This window comes from Pinus tabuliformis, chromosome 4_1, assembly GCF_031772625.1.
Source record: "Pinus tabuliformis cultivar Carrire ecotype Pingquan chromosome 4_1, CPIR1, whole genome shotgun sequence".
NCBI classification, from domain to species: Eukaryota; Viridiplantae; Streptophyta; class Pinopsida; order Pinales; family Pinaceae; genus Pinus; species Pinus tabuliformis.
The window spans coordinates 510,736,854-510,758,390 of NC_142303.1; the positions used below are offsets into that span (position 1 = coordinate 510,736,854).

Genomic DNA, 21,537 nt, shown 5'->3' on the forward strand with positions numbered 1-21,537 from the left:
GGTTGAAATCCTAGACCCACTTGAAAGGGAATCTAATTAGTCAAGCTATGGAGAAATCTATTATAATTGTGTTGCACATATGGAAGACTCTCATCCTAGGTTTGAGGATGATTGGAGTTGTAAATGCGAAGTATGTGCACTATCATCCTATTGACGACCTCTGTCTGGCCATCAGTCTAGGGATGGAAGGTAGTCAACTTGGTGAGCTTGGTGTCCAATAGTGTCCAGAGGCTTGACCAGAATGTTCTCAGGAACCTACTATCCCGATCTGATATAATGGTCTGCAGGATCCCAAAATGTACTCATACTTGTTAAATGGAGATTTTGGTAGTGTCCTCTGCGATGATACTCTTCTTGCAGGCCGCCAATATAGACATCTTAGAAAACATTTCCATGACCACAAATACACATTCATTACCATGTTTGGTAGAAGGGAGCCCAGACATATAGTCCATGGAGATGGATTCCCACAACTGACTGGGTGTAGGCGAAGGAGTGTACATGCCTTGTTTCTTGATGGATGGCTTGGCAATGGCATAGGCAGTCCAGGATCTGATATATTTCCCAACATCCAATCAGATTTTGTGCCAATTGAAGTACTTTTGTAGTACAACCACAATTTTCTCCACCCCAAAGTGTCCTGCGATCCGACTATAGTGCGCCTCGCAAATCAGTTTGGCACGCTCGCTTGAAGGAACATAAATGTGGCCCATGTAGCATAATAATGCGTCCTGGAGGTGGAAATCAGGAACTTGCTTCCCATCTTCTAGCATTCGGTATGTGCAGGTAAACTTTGGATCATTTTTGTATAGTTACGGTCATCCAGAGATCTTGTAACCACAAGAGTTGAGAACAACATTCAATGCTGCAATTGGGGCTGACTAAGGTAGTCTACAACATGATTAGTGCTTACCTTTCCGTATTTAATGTTCGAATGGAATTTTTGTAGATATGTAGACAACTTCTGATGGTGATCATTCTACAACTTCCCCTATGTCTGTATAAACTGAAGAGGTTGGTGATCGGTGTGGATGACCATCTCCTTCCCCGGAATGTAGTGCTTTCAATGTTGGAAAGCCTGCACGATGGAATACATTTATTTATCATAGGTGGGTTACTTCTAAATTGTATCGGAAAGTGTCTCACTATGATAGGCCACTGGATGTTTGTGTTGGGTGAGGACTGCACCAATAGTATCGATTTCAAATGGATGACGTAGGTCAAGAAGTATGAGTACCGGTGTGGAGCTAAGGCGATGCTTCAACTCAATGAATGCCTTTTGTTCAGACTCAGAGTAGGAAAAATTTTCTTTCACCCCGCCCTTAGTAATCTGACTCAAATGCCAAGTGATATGGGAGAATCCTAACACAAACCTCCAGTAAAAATTTGCAAGGCCCAAAAAGCTGTGAACCTTTGTTAGAGTGGTCGAGGTTGGCCAATCCTAAATGACTTGATCTTGGTCAGGTCAACATGCACACCACACTCATCTATGATTAACCGCAAGTATTGGACCTGATTCATGCAAAAGGTGCATTTCTTAAAGTTGGCACATAGTTTGTGCTGTCAAAGTGTTTGAAGGATCTATCAAATGTGTTGCAAGTGTTATTCCCAACTCTTGATGAAGAAGAGGATGTCATCCAAATAAACCACCACGAACGAGTTTGTGAAGGGTCGCAAGATGTCATCCATTAGCCTCATAAAAGTAGTGGTGGCATTTATCAAATTGAAGGCCATAAAAAACCATTGAAAAAGGCCTTCCATGAATTTAAATGTAGTCTTGAATAAATATGTGGGCTTTATTAGAACCTACTGATAACCAGACTTCAGATCGATCTTGCTGAAATACCTAGCCCCCTTAAGTTGCTCCAGCAAGTCATCAATCTATGGGATTGGATACCTGTTCCTAATAGTGATTTTGTTTAATGCCTGATAATCAATGCAGAGCCTCTAGGTTTCGTCCTTCTTTTGTACCAATGCAATCCGACTCCCACAAGGTGAGAAACTTGGTTGGATGTGCCCTTTTTGCAGCAACTCCTCGATTTTCCACTTGATATCTTCATTTTCTAGAATGGAGCAACGATATATCGGCCCATTAGGAAGAGGTGCCCCGGGAATCAGATCGATTGAATGATTGACCTGACAATGCAAGGGTACCCCTGTGGGTGAGGAGAAGATGTCTGTGTATTCTTCCATGACTACATCCACTATCTTTTGCTGCTTGGAGGAACTCTTCCCGGGGGACATAGACATGGCTATGACCTTACCCTTACTTTGAGAGTGAATAAAAAAGAAAACAAATTTTCCAGTCTGGGAGATGACCTTACTGCATTTCATAGCAGAGATCAGAGAGATGGCGATAGGTGTGGCCACCTCCGGTATCCTATATAACATAGTGCCCAAAGAAATAATAGTAGAGCAAGGTCTAGGCTCATATACAGTATGGTGCTTCAATAAGTATGGTTGTCCTAATAATACATGACAAACTTCAAGAGGAGAAACATCACACGGTACCTCATCTGTCAAGGGCTTGAAGCTATAGGGAAGGCGACACTACTGACTGATGTGAAGATCTCGTCCTTGGTGAATCTACCCGATGGTGTATGAATGCAGATGTGTTGTAGTTGGTAGGCCTAGCTTCTTCATGACCTCTACTGAAATGAGGTTCTTTTGGCTCCTGTTGTCGAAAATGAATTGCAACGAAGAACCCTTCACCCACATTTGTGAGTGGAATAAGCACTCCCCCTCTTTTGGATCTTAAGGCTCAATCTTCTGGATCTTGGTGGTGGCCATCATGGCATTGGGTTCTACGCCAATGATCTGCTTCCCTTTGTCATTCCCCTTGTCAGGTTTTGACTCATAGTTGGAGCATGCGTCAGACTCAGAAGCCTTCAACTAAGCCACTAATGACTACTTGGCTCGACAATCCCTTGTGTTGTGAGTGGATCTCTTATGGAACTCACACCAATTTCTCGTGTCCTTATTTCTCTTCATGGTGTTGTTATTTGCTTGCATCTTTGGCGAGTTATCCTAGGTCACTCGCCTTGGCTTTGCCCTTTTTGTTGCAGTTTAAGGCCACCTTTCCCTTGCTTTCGATTCACAGATCCAAAGTCTCTCTTTTTTTTTTTAAGATTCTGCTTAATCTTAGTAGTGTATCAGTACACTGTGTCAAGCGAGGAGATATCTAGGAACTCCCTCTCATCCTAGATGTACCTGTGTAGGTAGTCGTAGTACTTGAGTACCAAATGTTTCTCAAAATCCTTGATACCCAACTTCATGTGAAGGGTATGAAAAAAATTGGTAAACTTCGAGACGTCTTGGTCCATTCCCTGTCGCAATGTGGTCCACTTTATGTATTTATCCTCATAGCTCTTGATAGGGTAGTACTTCTCCTTGATGGTGTCCCAGAATGAATCCAAGTGGGGGCGGCCAAAAATAGTGAGGGCACACTTTCATCCTTTTTGTCACACTAGGTTTCCCACCAATCCTTGACGTGGGGGGCAGCTTAAAGAAGAGAAAAACTAATCTTTTCCTTACTAGAAAAATCATGAATAGAAAAATATCATTCTAGCATATTTAACCATTTATCTACAATGCCTGCATCTATTTGACCCTCAAAAATGGGAATGTCAAAGTTAACTTGTACCTTAAAAGGTGTGGCACTTCTAGAGTAGGTTCTAGAAGTAGATGTGTCACCCCTGGGTAGCCATTGAAGGATCTGGGCAAAGTTGTCCATCATCGCATTTATTTGTCGCTCAAGGTTTTCTTTGAGCAGGATTTTGAAAGGATCTCCTGTCCCCTTGTCTGTCTTTTCTTCCGCCATGGGAGGCCGTTAATATTTGTGACGCTAGTCTTGCAAAGGTTTGACCAGTTCAAGCCCTAACTCTTTATCTCCTGACCTCATTGCGGACATGCAAATAAAAATAGAGAAAGAGAAGACCGCTTTGATACCACTGATTGGAATTTAAACAAGGACACAACAAATTACAAATATAACCATAAATACAAATACGCAGTAGAAATAACACTTCATTTCATTAATATCAAATACTAAAATGTGCTTACAAACAGAATGGAAATAAGACTAGCTCAGGCGATGGGAGCTTATCTCTGAGAAGAGATCTGGCTGCCACATGCCTCTGAACTGTGTTACAATGAGGCTCAAAGATCTCTTTATTGTTACGAAACAATGGAAAAACCTAAATAACTAAAAACCTAACCCTAGGAGATGAAGCGCCAAACTATGGGCCTCATTTGGGTAAATTGGTTCATCAACTTTCTCGGGTTGTAACTTTGGCATACGATCTTTGTTTGATGCACACAATACATTGTTAGAAATATCTATCCGAGGACTACAACTTTTGAGTCGTAAAACAATTCATGTTTGCCCTGGTTTTCCAAAAAAACGTCATTTAGGGCCTCAAAACAGCTCCAGAAGTTCAAGACTCGAAAATCTACCAAAAATAGTAAATTGTGCTACAAATAAGGAAATTGAAAAATTGAAAGAGACAATGTTGGGGATCCAAGTAGAATAGGAGTTGAGTTTCCTTGGGTGAGGGCCCAACCCAAAGCACTCAATTCCCTCTTTTGTAATTTTTGTTATCTATTTATTTTTCTGCACTTGCTCTAGTTGTGTTTCTTTCTACAAACTTGTTTATGAGAAAAATAGATCATCTCTATAGGTTGATAAGTAAGATCTCTTGAGAAGCTTGGGTGTGTAACTTGTGTGGAAAAGCACCAAAAAAAGAAAAATATCCTTTATGCAAAAATCAAATCCTATTTTAAATTCAACTCATCCTTTCACATGCATTTTGTTTTCAGTAATTAATATTTTAACATTCCTTTAATCACTTTTCTTTGTTAGTTGAATGGTAATTTTGTGTGCATGTGAGATCTATTGGTTCATAGGGTAGAGTAGCATCATTGTCCATGTACCAACACCATTTGCTTCGACACTCCTTTTATTTTCAATCATTCTATCAAACTGTCTATGCAAAAAAAATTAGACTACCAATCTACATGAGATTGTTAGTCTTGCTTTTCCTTTGAGCAAGTTGGGAAATTGAGTAGATCTAAGTTCGGAAAGATCCCTTATACTCTTTCACAATTTCCTACCACCTTCTCCCACCTTCAAACCACTCCTAGAACCCATAGATCACTCTTGGATGCAATATTGTAGCAATACAAGTCATGTTGCAAAACTCTTGTAGCAATCCTATAACATTTCACATAACTCAATAAAACGTGCCCAAATTTTACTCTAAAGCTTATTTTATGCTCCCCATCAATCCCCTATTTTCCCTAAGCCTTGGAATCGAACATGACAAAACCAAAAAACCCTTTGTAATCTTCCCTCTGTCGCTGTAGTTTTAATTTTGCAACAAGGATTTATTGTTTTGGGTATGAGTTAAGTAGCATAAAATAGTTTGCATTGATCCCTTGTGAGCATATGATGGTTTCTGAAAATAGAGTAGAGTTTACCTTGATTGTAGTAGTATATATTTGATTTCTTACAAGAACGATTAGAGTCACTATTTCATGCAACTAACTTAGGTTTAATTTCTTGTTATTTATCTTCTATAAAACAGATTAGGATTTATTTTCCAACATTTATTTCCATGCAAATACATTAGTGTTTATTTTATGCAATAGCACAAGTAATGCTTTAATTGTCTCTTTTCTTGGAAAGTTAAGTTCAATATTTTTCCTTCTTTAGAATTTTTTCTGTATACATTTTAGTTCAATTTGTGAGCAACTTACTTAGAATATTGCTTACTGTGCATATAGCACTGTCACCTCTTAAGTTTGTATGGACTCTAGATTGATAAATTAAAGTTAGTAGCCCTGGGAGATGCAACATTCTTGTTGTAATACCAGGACTCATCACCACACTTTAAATTTTTAAAATTTTGAAGATTTATGACATTATTTCATTTTTACATTTTTTATGACGATTTATTTTATATACAATTTTCAATAAAAATACATTTCTTTTAATAGTTTTTCATCTTTGAAAAATTAAATGAACATATGCCTTTCCAAATAAAATTAGGACTCGTCCTTCAAATTTTATCACTAATTGGGTTGTTAAAATAGTTTAATATATCATCATTAAAATTTTGATACAAAATATTATACCAATGATATGTTAAACTATTATTTTTAGAAACTATAATTATATAAAATATATTATAATTATGTAAATAAAAATGTACCACAAATTTGATCAATTTATATGCATTTTGATAAATGCTGTTACTAAATCCTAATGATGTATTTTAAAAATATAATCATTTTATTTAAAATAAAAATATTATTATATTAAATAAAAATATTATTATTGATATTAACTAGGATAGGAAATTGTTTATTATTCATAAAAACTAAATAAATCATATTATTAATTTTCATATTCAGCATAATATTTATTTATAATTTAAATATAATATTAATTTTTTTTATGGGTTTAGAATAGATGGTGATGGGGTGTACTCTTAAGGAATTTATGATGTGAAGGTCAATTGTTCGAAACTATGTGGGCAAAAATCCAGTGATGTTAAGGGCTAGTGTGACCCAGGGTGGGCTGCGATCTCCATGTGATTTTGTTGGCTTAGATGCTCCCGTGTTGTGGTTTTTCAAGCCAAAAGTTAAGCCTGCAATCATCTCAAGACTCAAACAACTTGACAAACACACAAAAGAAAATTATAATATTATGTTTTCAATAGTGTATGAAATAGCTTAGTTTGTGATGATAGTCTTACGATGTGTTATGCAAACCATAAAATTCAAGATTCAACACTTTGTAATTCAAACACTATACCTATGAGTCAAGGGTTGCTTCCCAAGGCCACCACTATAACCCCTACATTACTAGAGACACCCCATCCAACTAATTTAGACCTCAATTCTCTTGATACATAACACTTCATGACCCTTGACACTTAATCTTAATACATACATTTTATTTTCATGACACAATTATGCTCCCCATAAACTTATAAATATTTAATTAAATAAATTAATTTATCTCTATTTATAAAATATAAAATCTTAATTAGAAAAATAAATAAAAGTATCTTGTACTTTCTCACTTAGAAAATGTATAAATTCTTATTTTTTAGTTATATATTATATAATTAATATAATTTATTATATTTTTAAAATTATAATATGTTGGACAAAAACATTTAGAATTAAAAACATAGAGTAACGAGTGATATTGGAAAGCTTTAATTCCTTTATATACATATAAATAAAAAATAAATCTATATTAATATAATAGTTTTTATATCTTTTTTATTTTTAAATATTAATAATCTTTATTTATTTAAGTCCATTTATAATTAAATAAGGACATTTTTTCATGATATATTAAACTTAACGGAGTTGTTTTTAGTGAGGATTTTTGGAAGTTTTTTTTTTTTTTTTGTTAATTTCTCTAAAATCCATATATATATTTAAAAATAACAAATTTAAATAACACAAATCAAGATTTCACCTCAAATATTTCCACCTCAAACTTAAGGAAGTTGTTTTTAGTGAGACTTTTTGAAATTTTTTTGGCAATATCTCTAAAATCCATATATATAATTAAAAATAACTAGTTTAAATAACACAAATCAAGATTTCACCTCAAATATTTCTACCTCGGGGAAGTCCAAAAAAACACTCGAAAAACAATTCTCAACTTAACTTATAATAAAATTATATTCATATTTGAAAAAAATATTCACATATTTTTTTCCATAAATCTATATATAATTAAAAACAAATTTAAATAACACAAATCAAGATTTCACTTGAAAATTTCAGCCACTCATTAAAAAATCCAAAAAATCATTCTAAAAACTACTTCAAACTTAAATTATTATAAAAACACGTTCATATTTGAAAAAAATATTCACATGTTTTTATTATTATTATTATAAAAGATATAATACAGAATTACTTTGCCCCACCCCAAGCCTTAGCTTCTAAGAAATAATGAATTTAAAATTTAATGTCGAAGTTCATCATTAAATTGAACCAAATGTTGGATTTATTCAAAAAGTTATCTACAGATTAAGATAAGTGGTGCCCATTTGAAAGCTTCACATGATGACGAAGATTGCACTGCCGTGCATCCCTTCGCTTCGTCCAGATACATTTATGGTTGCATGGTGTAGTCCTGATTTTGAGCAAAAATCATATTTATCCTCTACCTTGTCCTATCATCTTAAAAATACAATTGTTAATGTTTAACATGTGCTTTGACAAAAAGCGGAGCATAGTTTATCTTGAAAGCAATGTTCTTTTCCTCTTGATAAAAATTCAAGATTTTGAAATTCTGTCTGATCAACATTCACTCAAAGCTTCAATTCTCTCGTTTTGCAGACAGGAACATCACTAATTTTAACGCTGAAGACAAGAAGTGACGTAAAACTAAAGTAATGGCCAAAGAAAAAATGGAGTGGTTTTCTCTCAGAACTTAGCGGGCCGCTGAACATGGCAAAAGGTCCGGAGAGAGGATTGGGATAAGAAACTTGAACTTTTAGAAATGTCGTTTCGAATACGGAATGTTAAATTCATAACGCACGCTTATCACTTTAATATTTCGAGCAGGATTATTAAGAAGTGCTTAATGCCAGCGGTATTTAAGGTTTAGGTGGAATCATCCTACTTTTCACTGTTTTGGTTGGAATTCGGCAAACCAAAAACCTATTGGTTAATGTGTTTTAAATCATTTCACAAACCATATACATTTAAGTCGATTCACAAATCATATTTTTAAATCTTAAAAAAAAAAAAATTAAAGTTTGCCATGAGAGCAATTATGAAGGCTACACAATCATATTTCCTTAGGATTGGACATCTGGATTTGTAAAGAACAAATTTCCACATTTATGTAAATTATATTTTATAATATTTATCTCTTGAGTTTATTAATCTCTAGAGTTTATAATATTAATCACTTGGGTACAAAAATTTATTGAATGTTGCAGTGTGATAAAAATTATCCTATCGCAACACATTACATTGCAATTTATTCAATGTCACATTGCAACATTGAATAAATTAAGGTTTAATATTTTGGTTTATAATTTTGGGTTTAGGGTTTATAATTTAAAGTTTTATAATAGTAAGATTTACAATATTAATTCTAAGCTTTTTAATCCATTAGATTTATAAAATCTATCGTAAAGTTTATAATCTCTTGGGTTTATAATATAAATTCTAGTGTTTCATATTATCCCTTGGGTTTTTAATATTAATCTTTGGGTTTATAATTAGGGTTTATAATATTAATATTAGGGTTTATAATGTTAGAGTTTACAATATTAATTTTAGGTTTGATATATTAATCTTAGGGTTTATAATCCTTTGGGTTTATAATATTAATTTTAGGGTTTAATATTAAACCTTTAGGTTTATAGTCCACAAGGTTGTCCAAGATCAACATGATTAGAATTGTCAACCAATGCCTACCAAGGTCAATGTCTCAATAATATACTGCATTGCAATTTCCCTATGGCAAACATCATTGTAGTGTGGCAAGCATCATTGCAGTGTGGCAAGCATCGTTGCAATGTGACAAATAGTGTGACAAGCATTGCGACAATGATACATTTACATTGCAAATTATTTAATGTGACATTGCGAAATTGAATAAATTAGAGTTTAATATTTTGGTTTATAATATTGAGTTTAAGGTTTATAATCTCAAGGTTTACAATGTAGGGTTTATAATATTAATCCTAGGGTTTTTGATGCCTTGGGTTTATAGTATTAATCATAGGGTTTATAATCACTTGAGTTTCCAAATAAATCCTATGGTTTAATATTATTCCCTTGGGTTTATTATCTTTTGATTTTATAATATTAATACCTTAGGTTTATTAATCCCTTTTATAATATTATTAGTCCAACAGGTTTATTAATCCTTTGGTTTTAATATTAACTCTAAGTTTTAATGTTAATCCCTTAGGTTTACAATTCCTTGGGTTTATAATATTAATCTTAGGGCTTATATTCCGAAAGTATAATATTAATCCTAGGGTTTATAATTTTAATCCTAATGTTTAATATTAATCCCTTGAGTTTATTTATTGTTTGGTTTTATAATATTAACACTCTATTGGGTTTATTTATTTTTTGCTTAAGTGAGAGTCGAACTTTCTCTTCATTTCTCTATATAAAAAATTACATAAAATACAAAAAAACCAGGGTAGAAAAGGCCAGAGATATGGCTATTTCTAGGTGCCTTGGGAAAAGAGCCAACTGCTCATGACCTGAGTCAAGAGACTACTAAACCACTCAACCCGATCTCTAAGATCCAATGAGCAAAAAACTAAATGATCCTTTCTACATCGCAGTGTAATTAAAAAGGAGAAAAGGCCCACAAAATACAGAAAACGGGCCCACTAAGGAAACCAAGTATCTGACCCGGACCCCCCCAACATGCTCAGTGATCCTGGGCCGTTGATCCGCCACTGCAAGATCCAATGGTTGAAATACATATCGGGAGGAAAAGAAGCCATGAGAATACCCATCCGATGAGGGCAGTATTCTCTCTCCTACTAGAGCCACGTGTTGCGTGATGAGTGGCATCGGGCTCCTTTCTAGGAAACCACTTCCGGAGTTGAGGGCACCCGATGAACTGAAAACCACCTTGAGGGCGGTAAAGAAAACCAAGTGGTGGACATAAAGATGAATTAGATCTTATACCTAGAAGATTTCAGGTCCACTAAGGAAGCCAAGAATCTACCCTGGACCCACCAACATGCACCTTGAATCTCGGCCCTTGATTCCCAACCTTTTGATCCAATGGTTGAGAGGGATATTGGATTGAAGAGGAGCAGGAGGAATACCTGCCTGATAAAGGCAGTATTCTCTTTCTTTCCTGCGACAAGTGTCGATCAATGAGTGGCATCGGGCTCAATTCGCTTCAGGTTTTGAGGCTTTCCGAAAACCCGAAAACCACTGATTCGTTGCATCCATTGCTGACAAAACCATATCTATGGTAGGAATTCCACTGTTCCTTCTGACTAGAAACTCCCCACCCCATCTCCCTGCAGAGTAAAGCTGAGTTGATCTGTGGTGAAAGATAGTTACAATAAATCCTCGCCCACTCTAGAACCCTGGGTTTGAGCTGTTCTGGGCTGATATAGCTGACAAAGGACTGAATGTTGTTTTTTAAATTACCCTAGGATAGCCGCTTCATGTTGATAGCATCTCTTCTAAAACCCAACTTTTGTGCTCTACTAGCAACCCCTGTTCTGATAGATTTCTCGGTCCACATTCGCTTGGTTGAGACAATCATCCCTCAATCTACCCTTGGGAACCTCTTGCCATCTATACTTATTGTTCATCTTAACACAGAGAGTGCCTTTATTGGCAAGTATATCCACCAATTTATTGGTCGTCCTACGAACATGCATGAACCTTAAGGTTCTCACGTTCTGAAGGTGGAGATGGATTCTTTAATAGACCTGAAGAAGCCTCCAATGTCTCAAGACATTTTTCGGATCCGAACCACAACAGATTCTCTTGACTGAATTGATAATCAACTCTGAGTCTACTTCAATAATGATGTTCTGAAGATTGTCATTCTTCAAGATTTCTAAACATTTCTCAAGGGCCATTAGCTCCGCCATATTGTTTGTGGCTCTTCCCAAGTTACAATGAAAAATGTATTGTATACAACCCTTCTCATCCCTTATCACTCCTCCATAACCAGCCATGCCCAGATTTCCTTTTGAGGCCCCATCTATGTTACATTTCATATATCCCTGAGGGGGAGGACGCCAGAAATCTTTTTTAGTGACTGGTCACTCTACCAATCTATTATTGCCCTGAGGAATCAGCCCCTACATACCCAATTGAAGTAATATCTGCACATCAGCATTTGAAGGGAGGTTCTTAGGGGGTGTTTTCATTAAAGTTCCAATTGTCTCCTTAAGCTATTTTAAAATTTGTTCCATGATACTCTAGGAGGAACTCTTTTTATTTTTGAAAATTCTATTGTTGCGTTCCTTCCAGACGTCCCAAATTAGGAAGATGGGAGTTAAAGCCCATGATCCGTTTACCATTTCATAATCAGAGAAGTTTCTACTCCAATTCCGTAGGGTATTGGTTATGCTTCCTCGGTCCCTATCTGTTTGTCTGAATATTGAGGCAATCCCATCCCACAACGTGGAAGTAAATATGCAGAGGTTGAGAAGGTGCTCCATAGTTTCCTCTTGTGAATAACAAAGTTGGCATCTAAATAGGCCATAAACACCCCTTTTCCGAATGTTCTCCCAGGTCAAAATTTTCTTATGATGCACAAGCCACATGAACAGTTTGGTTTTCGTCCATCCTTGGTTCTTCCAAAGATTCTTCCAAACCCCATCTAGTGTTGTAGAATCAAGCTCAAGGGCTATGCGTTTTGCCTCTTTAAGGTTAAAGGTGCCTTCATTGTTATTGCCCCATCTTAGTTGGTCAGAATCAGCTGAAATCAGGATCTTTCTTTGATCCAGGATGGTTGTTAGAGCATCAGCCTGTACTTTCAAGGGGCCATTATCCCTATAATCCATTTCCCTCCAAGTTCTCCATTTTCCTCCGCTATTTGTCTGATCCCAAAATTCATTTACTCGGAGTAACCCTCTGGTGTCAGTATCATGCTTGAGATCTACAAAGTCTTCTCTTAACAGCTTAGGTTCCTATTGCCATTTATCCTCCCAAAACCAAGCAAGGTCTCCAGCTCTAATTTCCCAGAAACTATTTTTCTGAACTATGCCTCTGTTCTCCCAAGCTTTGTTCCAGATGTGGGAGCCTTTTATGATCCCAGACATTCTTATATGGTCCTTGTCTTGCCAATTACTTGCATATTTCTGGTTCCAAATTTGTGCCCAAGGAGCATCTGAATCTTTTATCCATCTCCACCATAATTTTGTGCCCAAAACTTTGTTTAGCACTTCAAGATCATCCAGTCCTAAACCTCCTTGTGTTTTAGGTTTACATATCTTTTCCCAGGCTACCAAGGCCCATTTCTTCTTTTCTTCCCCCTTGCCCCAAAGAAAATCTCTTTGGATATTTCTGCATTATTGCATAACTCCTTTTGGAGCTAGAAGGGCTGAAAACATGAAGATGGGAACTGATTGAAGGATAACTTTTGTAAGCACCAGTTTTCCCGCAAACTTCAAAGATATGTTTGTCCATTTTCGAGTCTTATCCAGCAGCTTATTAATCATAGGCTCCCAAACTCTCTTGTTCAGAGGTTTGTCTGTGAGCGGTACTCCCAAATATTTGTATGGAAGCATATCTCTTTGAAAGCCCAGAATTCTAGAAATGTTTCGCTGAATAGCAATGTTAGTATTGAAAAAGAAAATATTTGATTTGGAAAGGCTTACCTCTGTACCCACTGCCATAGCAAAGTCACGCAGGATTTGTTTGTAAATTAGTGCTTCCTTGTCCATGGGGATGCCCTGTAGCATGGTATCATCTACAAATTGTTGATGGGTTAAAGCTTATCCGTTACTGGATAGTTTGAGACCCTAAACCTTACCTGCTTCTTTAGCGGACATGATGGCTGCCCTAGTCCTTCTATCATAAGAATAAAGAGAAAGGGGGAGAGAGGATCTCCCTGCTTGAAGCCTCTTGAAGGTTTAAAGGTCTTTGATGGAGAACCATTCACTAGAATAGAAAAACTAGAGGTAGTCACCAGGGCCATTACCCATCTTACCCAGTTGTGGTCGAATCGATAAGCTAGAATGAACTTCCTGATGTAGGCCCAATTTAACTTATCATAAGCCTTTTCTAGGTCCAATTGCATAATCATTCCTGCCTGCCTTTTACTTATCAATGAGTGAACCACCTCATGAGCTTGAATGATATTATTGAGAATTTTTCTGCCCTCCACATACCCCATTTTCTCCACAGAAACCAGAGTAGGAAGAAGGGGTTTAAGTCTATTGCCAATTATTTTGGAAATTATCTTATACACCACATTGCATAAAGCTATAGGTCTGAATCTATCTGGTGTCATAGCATTGTCCTATTTAGGAATCAAGGAGATGAAGGATGTGTTGAGCACCTTCAATACTATTCTATTATTCCTGGAGTCCTCCACCACATTCAGTATATCTTGCTTGACAATACTCCAACATGCTTTAAAGAAATCTACATTGAAACCATCCAGGCCTGGCGCTTTTCCATTCTGCATTTCTTTGATGACTTCACTAACCTCCTCTTCATTCACCAGCCTAGTAAGATTATAATTAACTTCTCTTGTTACTATCTTAGGAATGTTCTTTGTGAAGTCCCTGATAAATTGTGATCTATCCAAGAGAGGTTCCTATGCTATGCCTTGAAAATTTTGAACCAACATAGCTTCTATTTCTTTGTGGGTATTGAGATGGTGGCCTCTAGAATCCTTGATTGTTGGGATCCTATTGTGAGACCTGTGCTCCATTTTAGATCTATGGAAAAACCTTGTGTTTCTATCCCCTTCTTTTAGCCATTGTACTCTTGATTTTTGTCTCCAAAATATTTCCTCTTGTTTGCATAATTCCTCCCATTCCTGTTGATGCCTGTTATTTTGTTCACTTCTTTCCCCATCAAAGCCATCAGTGATTAGGGTTTGATTAATTTCCTGCATTTTCCTTTCAACTACTTTTTTAGCTTCAAAAATATTTCCAAACTCATTCTTATTCCAATCTTTGAGCCTGAGTTTGATATGTTTCAATCTTTTGTGTAATAGAAACATTCTCATCCCTTGCATCTGCAAATCTTCTTTCCACCATTTTTTAATGTTGCTAATAAAGTCTAGATGGGCGAGCTAGATATTTTCAAACCGAAAAGGTCTATTTTTTGAGGTTCCAATGCCCATCACCTCAAATTGAACAGGCCAATGGTCTGAGCCACCAAAGGGGAGAATCCTCACTGTCATATCAAGCCCTGTGAGTATAAGGTCCTCTGAGATAATGAATCTGTCTAGCTTTGAGGCTGCTTGAGACTCTCCTCCCCTTTTGTTGTTCTAGGTAAAGAGGCCATTACTTGTATCTGTGTCAACTAGCTTCATGTTGTTTATAAAATTTTGAAGTGCTATAGAGTCTCTGCCTAGAGTTCTGGTCCCACCCTTTTTTTCTGATAGGGATTTGATCATGTTAAAGTCCCCTCCCAGAATCCATGGTATTCCTGAATGTCTATCTCTTAGATCCTCTAGAGAAGTAAGTAGTTTAAGTTTGTCGTCAGTCTTCTGTGGACCATAAATGTTTGTGATTAAATAAACTTCCCTGTCTCCCAAAGGCTGAATAACCACTGATAAATAATTCCTAGATGCTTCAGCATCCACTATGCCTATTATTTGAGGGTTCCAAAGTGTGAGAATACCTCCTGCTATTTTGTCCTCTTTGACTTCTATAAATTCATATCTATTAAGCCATTTGCTATGTATTTCTCTTATCTTTTGAATTGAACATTTAGTTTCCTAGATGAAATCATATCTGGAGTTTCTTCTTTCATTCTGTTGTTAAGATTCCTTTGCTCCCTTTTACTTCCTAGACCTCTAATATTCCAAGATGTGATATTCATTAAGAAAGATTTGTAAAAGAGTAGCTGGTTAGATCTTTCATCTTACCTGAATCTATCATCAGTTTTCCACATTCTATCAGTAACTCGTTTTGTTTCTTTCTACCCCTTTTCCTTCCTGGGTTTCTGGGAGTGAGTCTTGATGTGGTTTTTAAGGTTTTCACCCCTTCGTTGTCCTGTCTCTTGAGGTTTCTTTTACTTCCCAACCCTTTTGCCTGAGTTCTCCACAGAAACAGCTGCTGCACTCTATTAAACTCCTCTTGAGGTAATGAATCCATACCTTCTGTGGTACCCTATTTCAGGAATTTTTCCAGATCTAGATGTTCTCTTTCGAGAATATCCTGCAGTTCATGATCCTCTGTTTCCACCTCACTCGGGGTCATTTCTTGGTCCATTTCAAGTTCCATGTTGCTCATCATAGTCTCCTTTTGTTGGTTAATATCCTGTGTCTCCTCCATATTTTCTTCCTTTTCCTTCTCCCCTGGGTTGTCCTCCATGGCCTAATTTGCCTTTGCTAACTCCTCTTCTTCTTCTAGTATCTTGTACCTGTTCTGGCTTGTCTGCTTTTCCTCGTTGTGGTTTTTTTTTTTTGTAACCTTTTCCCTCCTTTACCTCTATTTCCCACCTTATGAAAGCTATCAATTTCTTTCCCTACTATAACTTTACTTTTTCTTTTTGTATTGTTGGGAGGGTAGTCCCTGAATAGATGCCCATGTTCATGGCATTTGCGGCATCTGAAAGGAACATGTTCATAATCAACTGCTTGTACCCATTCTTCATCAAAAACTTGCAGGATCACTTCATCCGGTAGAGCTCTAGAGAGATCCATCTCCACACATATACGGGCAAAGGAAGTGTACTTTCCCCTTATAGTTGCCTTAGATATTTTAACAAAACGCCTTAGTTTATTTCCTATTGTTGATAATGATTCTGGTTGCTAGTAATCTAGAGGTAAGGAGTAGAGTCGTACCCAAAGTGGGACCGAAGTGAAAGTCTCGTGCTTCGGGACAAAATTCATCATCCAAGGCCGCATATAGAGGCCTGCAGCTACATAGAAGTAGGGCCCTCCTTCAAACACCCTGTCTTTATCCTCAATGTTAGTGAAGACTACAGTGAAGAAACCCTTTGATCCAAGGTGTAGGTCTATATCCCCTTTAGGTTTCTAGTGATATTTAATCCATGCCTGTAGCATTTTCTCTACTGGCCATAACCCCATGAATTTACAAATGATTGCGTAAGTCGTCATGTGATCCCTATGCGCCTACAGCGCTGGATCACTTAACACCACTCTGGGTATGATAGCGGCCTTAGGCTTACATGGACCATTTTGTTTTTTGTTTTCTGCTTTCTGATTCTTGTTCTCTTCTCCTTTTTCTCTTCTGTCTTCCTCCCTCCTATTATTTTGCTCCTGTGTGTCTTCGTTGTCTAGTTTCCCTCCTCCTGAAAAACCTTTTTCAACCTCCAGCGGTTTCTTGCCGCAGTGTGAGACTGCCTGACTGTAGGAGGGAGTGGTGCTCCCCCCTTACACCCCTCCATGGCGTTCAACGCTTAATTTATTTTTGTAAACCCTAGCTCTTACCAGGCATTCGACAAATCCAACAAATTTGAGCCTTTCTTCAATTATACATTCCGGTAACTTTATTATAGTTAATCACACACACATATTGTCAACACTTTATTGGGTTTATTAATTCCTTGGTTTTTAATATGAATCCCTTGGGCTTATAATATTAACTATCCATTAGATTTATTATATTAATGCTATATGTTAATTAATATTAATCTTAATGTTAATATTATATGTTAACATTAATGCTATTAATGTTAACTTAACATTAATATAATTATTAATATTATATTATATTAATATAAAATAAAGTATCACTATAATAACCATAAATATATTATATATCACTAATATATAAATATACAATATAGTTATATAGTTATTAATCATAATATTAATGTGACTATTATTCTTAGTATTAATATTGATATTAATGTTATATGTTAATATTAATGTTAAGTTGAAATATAATTATTAATATAATATTATATAATGATATAGTATTATATTAATATATAATATGATAACCATAAATACATAAATACACAACTAATCTATAAATATATAATAAATAGTTGTAATTATTTATATAATTATTAATTATGAAAAATATTTAGTCTTTAACCAGATATACTTAATAATTATTATTAGTATAGTAAATATATATTTATCTAAATATATGTGGTAAATGTAATTGTAGATGTGCTTCACATACCTCTATCAACTTATATAAACCAATGTGATTTCGTTAATTTTAAATCTTTAAAAAAATAAATTATCTTGGAACAATTCTCAACGTACATAATCATGTTTGCCTAGGATTCCAAGGTTACTTTTTAACGGTCAGACTCGGACAAAAAAATAGTGTCGGATATAGTACTTGATTAGTCCGCCGGGGCGGCAGACCCATAAGAGGCAAAGCGCCCACGGTTTTGAGGAAATGGCGTGCCATCGCCATTTGTATTATTCGTCACATGTTCAAATAATAAAAATCTGCGCCACAGCTGCAAACAGTACACAAGTTTTCTTCGCCTTTCCGGGAAGCTTCGTGTGACTTCGAGTAAGAGGAGCAGCGAGGTCTTTATTTTCATTTGTCATTCGGAGTGTAGATTTGATCGCAACCACTTAAAAACTTGGATTAAATTGATAGTAGAAGGCGTTGTTACAATTGTGATGGGTGAGCTAATGAGGAATGGATCCATCTCGGAAGAAATCTAGTTGTTACTGCAACCGCGGCAGAAGCGAAGTATAACAACAATGGTTTATTAAATACAATCGTGTGACCTTTGATTGTTCGCTGAGAAACTAGTTTTGCGAGGAGGGGAGCTTCATATCCGAACTGATAATGGCGTTGGCGTTTGAAGAGCAATGCAATGAGGAAAAGGGTTTACCATCTTGGCTTCGGACTGTAAATGGAGTTCCTAAGCGGCCAATTGCAGAGTTTATACCTCGGTTGGATCTCTCCTCTGTTGGGAGAAGTTTTAATTGCATTAATTTATTCCCCAGACAGTCTGGTTTTGGATCCCCAATCGCAGCCGTGCGGGGGACCGAGGACAGCATGACTTCGTCAGATAATGATCAGGATGGTTGTTCTGCCTTTGTAACGAGTTTCAGGTGTGGAATTGTATTTGGTAGAATTATTAGTTGGTTTTTAAAAAAAAATTATGTAGGTTTGGAGGTTTGTGTAGTTTATTGATTTGAGAGGCTCCTTTTATAACATAGTATGAATATGAGGGAGATTTGTAATTCTAGTGTGAATATAGGGAGGGAGATTTGTAATTTTTCTTATGTTCAATGTGAAGTTAGAAACATTTTTATATATATGACATTATATAATTTCATATAAAATAATTAAAAATAATCTCAATATTACATTTTTTAGGAAGAAAAAGCATGATATATTATATGAGGAATATAAAAAAGCTTATATATACAACAGATTTCTGAAAGAAGCCCAAGGGAAATCAATATTACATATTATATTTTACCCTCTAAAAAAATTTAGACACCCAGAAATTCAATAGTTCTAAAATTCTAGACACCAAGAAATTCAATAGTTCTAAAATTCATAATTCATGTTAGGTAGGTACTTAAAATAAATCTATATTAACGTTAATATCTATTCTTTTATATTAGGTCAGTAGTTATTATCTATTCTTTTGTATTAGGTAAGTACTTAAGATCTATACCAGCGTTAATATCCATTATTTTGAAATCCAGCTCCGCAGCATCCACGATTCCGAGTAAGAAATCCTGTGCGCAATTGACAATTTTCTACGGTGGAGCGGTGAACGTGTATGATGATATTCCTGCAGATAAGGTATGGGTATGATGATTCACACGTTTTTGGGCTAGAGAAGGACTCTAGATATTGGCCGGACATAGATTTTATTATGATGACATCTGTTTGGTTGTACAGGCAGAAGCCATAATGTTAATTGCCAGCAGTGGAAGCTATTCCAGTTATCCACACACTAGAGTCCAGAACGGCCCATGTGCATCGCAGACTGAGCAGAAAACATCGCTTCCTGTTGTAAGGTTATCCGATGGAACAGGGATCCACCATCAACCTGCTAGTTGCAAGGTGAACATAGGTACGCCCAAGGCCACCAATTATGGATGAAGTCACAAAATTATATAATCTACCTTCAAATTTAAGTGATTTTTTCCCAATGTTCGTATATACTATTAATGTTAAATTTGTGCACATAAATTAGTATTATTTGTTTCATGTAACACATACACATTAAATATGTACTCATAAATTAGTGTGTTTAACCTAAAACAATTGAATTCAATCTCATATCTGTCCACATAGAACTAATTAGTAATAACACCTATTATTCTAGCCCTTTAAAGTGGCATACAAATTCCTTGGTACCAATATTACTTGTTCCCTATAGAAATATAACTAATTTCTCACCATGTCCTTTTGGCAATGGCGCCTTGATCAGATCTTCCAATAACGAGGAAGCATTCTCTGCAACGTTTTCTGGAAAAGCGAAGGGAGAGGTACCATAACAGCTTCCTATTTGCCATTCTGTTCTGTACGCCACTGAAACTCACAACTCAAAACTAAAAATGAAATGGTTATCTTCTATTGTGTTGTGCAGGATTAATGCAATTGCGAAATCTCCATATAAGGTAGCCGAAAAGGACAATACTAACCCTCAACAACGTCCATCGTTATCACCGTCTTTTTAAGGGCCGCACTCGACTTCTCCTTCATAATGCCGTCCTCCACCATGGAAATCTCTTGTATATTTTTCAAACCAGCAATTTACTACGCAAGTTGATATACGATCGCACGGCATATTCCCAATATTCACTGCTATCTATATGCTTTAGTATAGATGGCCCAGTACGGGTTAATGCAGATGGATGACCACTATCAGCTTTGTTGTAGTGAATGGATATATAAAATTAATATACGTTTGTGTTGGATTTGGGGCGTATTTAATATAAATATGAAGCACCTAGAGACAGGTTTGTTTCAATTTTTTTACAGATGTATGATTCTTGTTGTCACGTTACAGATATCTGGAGATATTTACAAATCCGGACTCTCTAAGTTCCGTTTATTTTAAATATTTCTACCTGGAAATTGATCAGGCGATGATGGAATTTTTGCGATTCATGACATCGTGTTTTAAGCACATATTGAAGGCTGCTTCATGACGTCGTGTTTTAAGCACATATTGTTTATTAGGGTTTCGATTACATCAAAACTGGTAAGGATTCGTAACTTTTAAAGCATTATTATTATCTTATATATGCAAATAGGGAATTATCTTTGGGCCAGAGCTTTGATATTATGTTAGGTTTTCCATTATACTAAAAGCATCAGAGAATAGTAAACTTCAAAACTATTATTATTACTTGTAGTGGTCTCAGGATGGATTTAATAGTGACAATTAGTCTCCAAATCGATTCCCAACCAGATAAGTGTGAAAATCCAATATGGCTGAGCAGAAAACCAAAATTAATCTTACAAAGAGAGTCTCAAACCTATAAATTAATGATGGACTGAAAGTTTGATTGCTATTTAAATATTTTGAGTTGCCATTGGATGTGCTTCGACGACAAAATCAGGAATCTTTGAAATTTGTCCTGAGTTGAAGTCTACACAAAACTGAGTTGGAGTCCACAGAAACCTGTGACATATATTGGAGTAATTCTTATCATCTGAGAAATGAAGCTAGTTAGAAATATATTGTAGGGATGAATATATTGTAAGCGAGATATAGAGGGGTTTCGGAGATGAGGCAATTAGGACAGGGAGAGTCTGAATTACATTACTCAACAGCTCAAAGAATCATTCCGTCCATGTGCAGAGTCAAATGAAAAATGGAATATCGTACCCAAAAAAACAGTCAGAAGACAGTACAGTAAAATGTACGGAGTAACTTGATTCGTCGATGGAT

The 21,537-nt window shown here is 36.0% G+C and overlaps 1 protein-coding gene across 1 annotated transcript; it reads left to right on the forward strand.

Moving 5' to 3' along the window:
* Positions 1–18,158: 18,158 nt before the first annotated feature.
* LOC149176800 (protein TIFY 10b-like) lies at positions 18,159–20,620 on the forward strand. Its single transcript, XM_089419977.1, has 5 exons — positions 18,159–18,727; positions 19,334–19,433; positions 19,533–19,707; positions 20,068–20,125; positions 20,227–20,620. Exons 1-5 carry the CDS (start codon positions 18,459–18,461, stop codon positions 20,315–20,317), a joined length of 693 nt encoding a protein of 230 aa, XP_089276103.1. The 5' UTR covers positions 18,159–18,458; the 3' UTR covers positions 20,318–20,620.
* Positions 20,621–21,537: the final 917 nt, after the last annotated feature.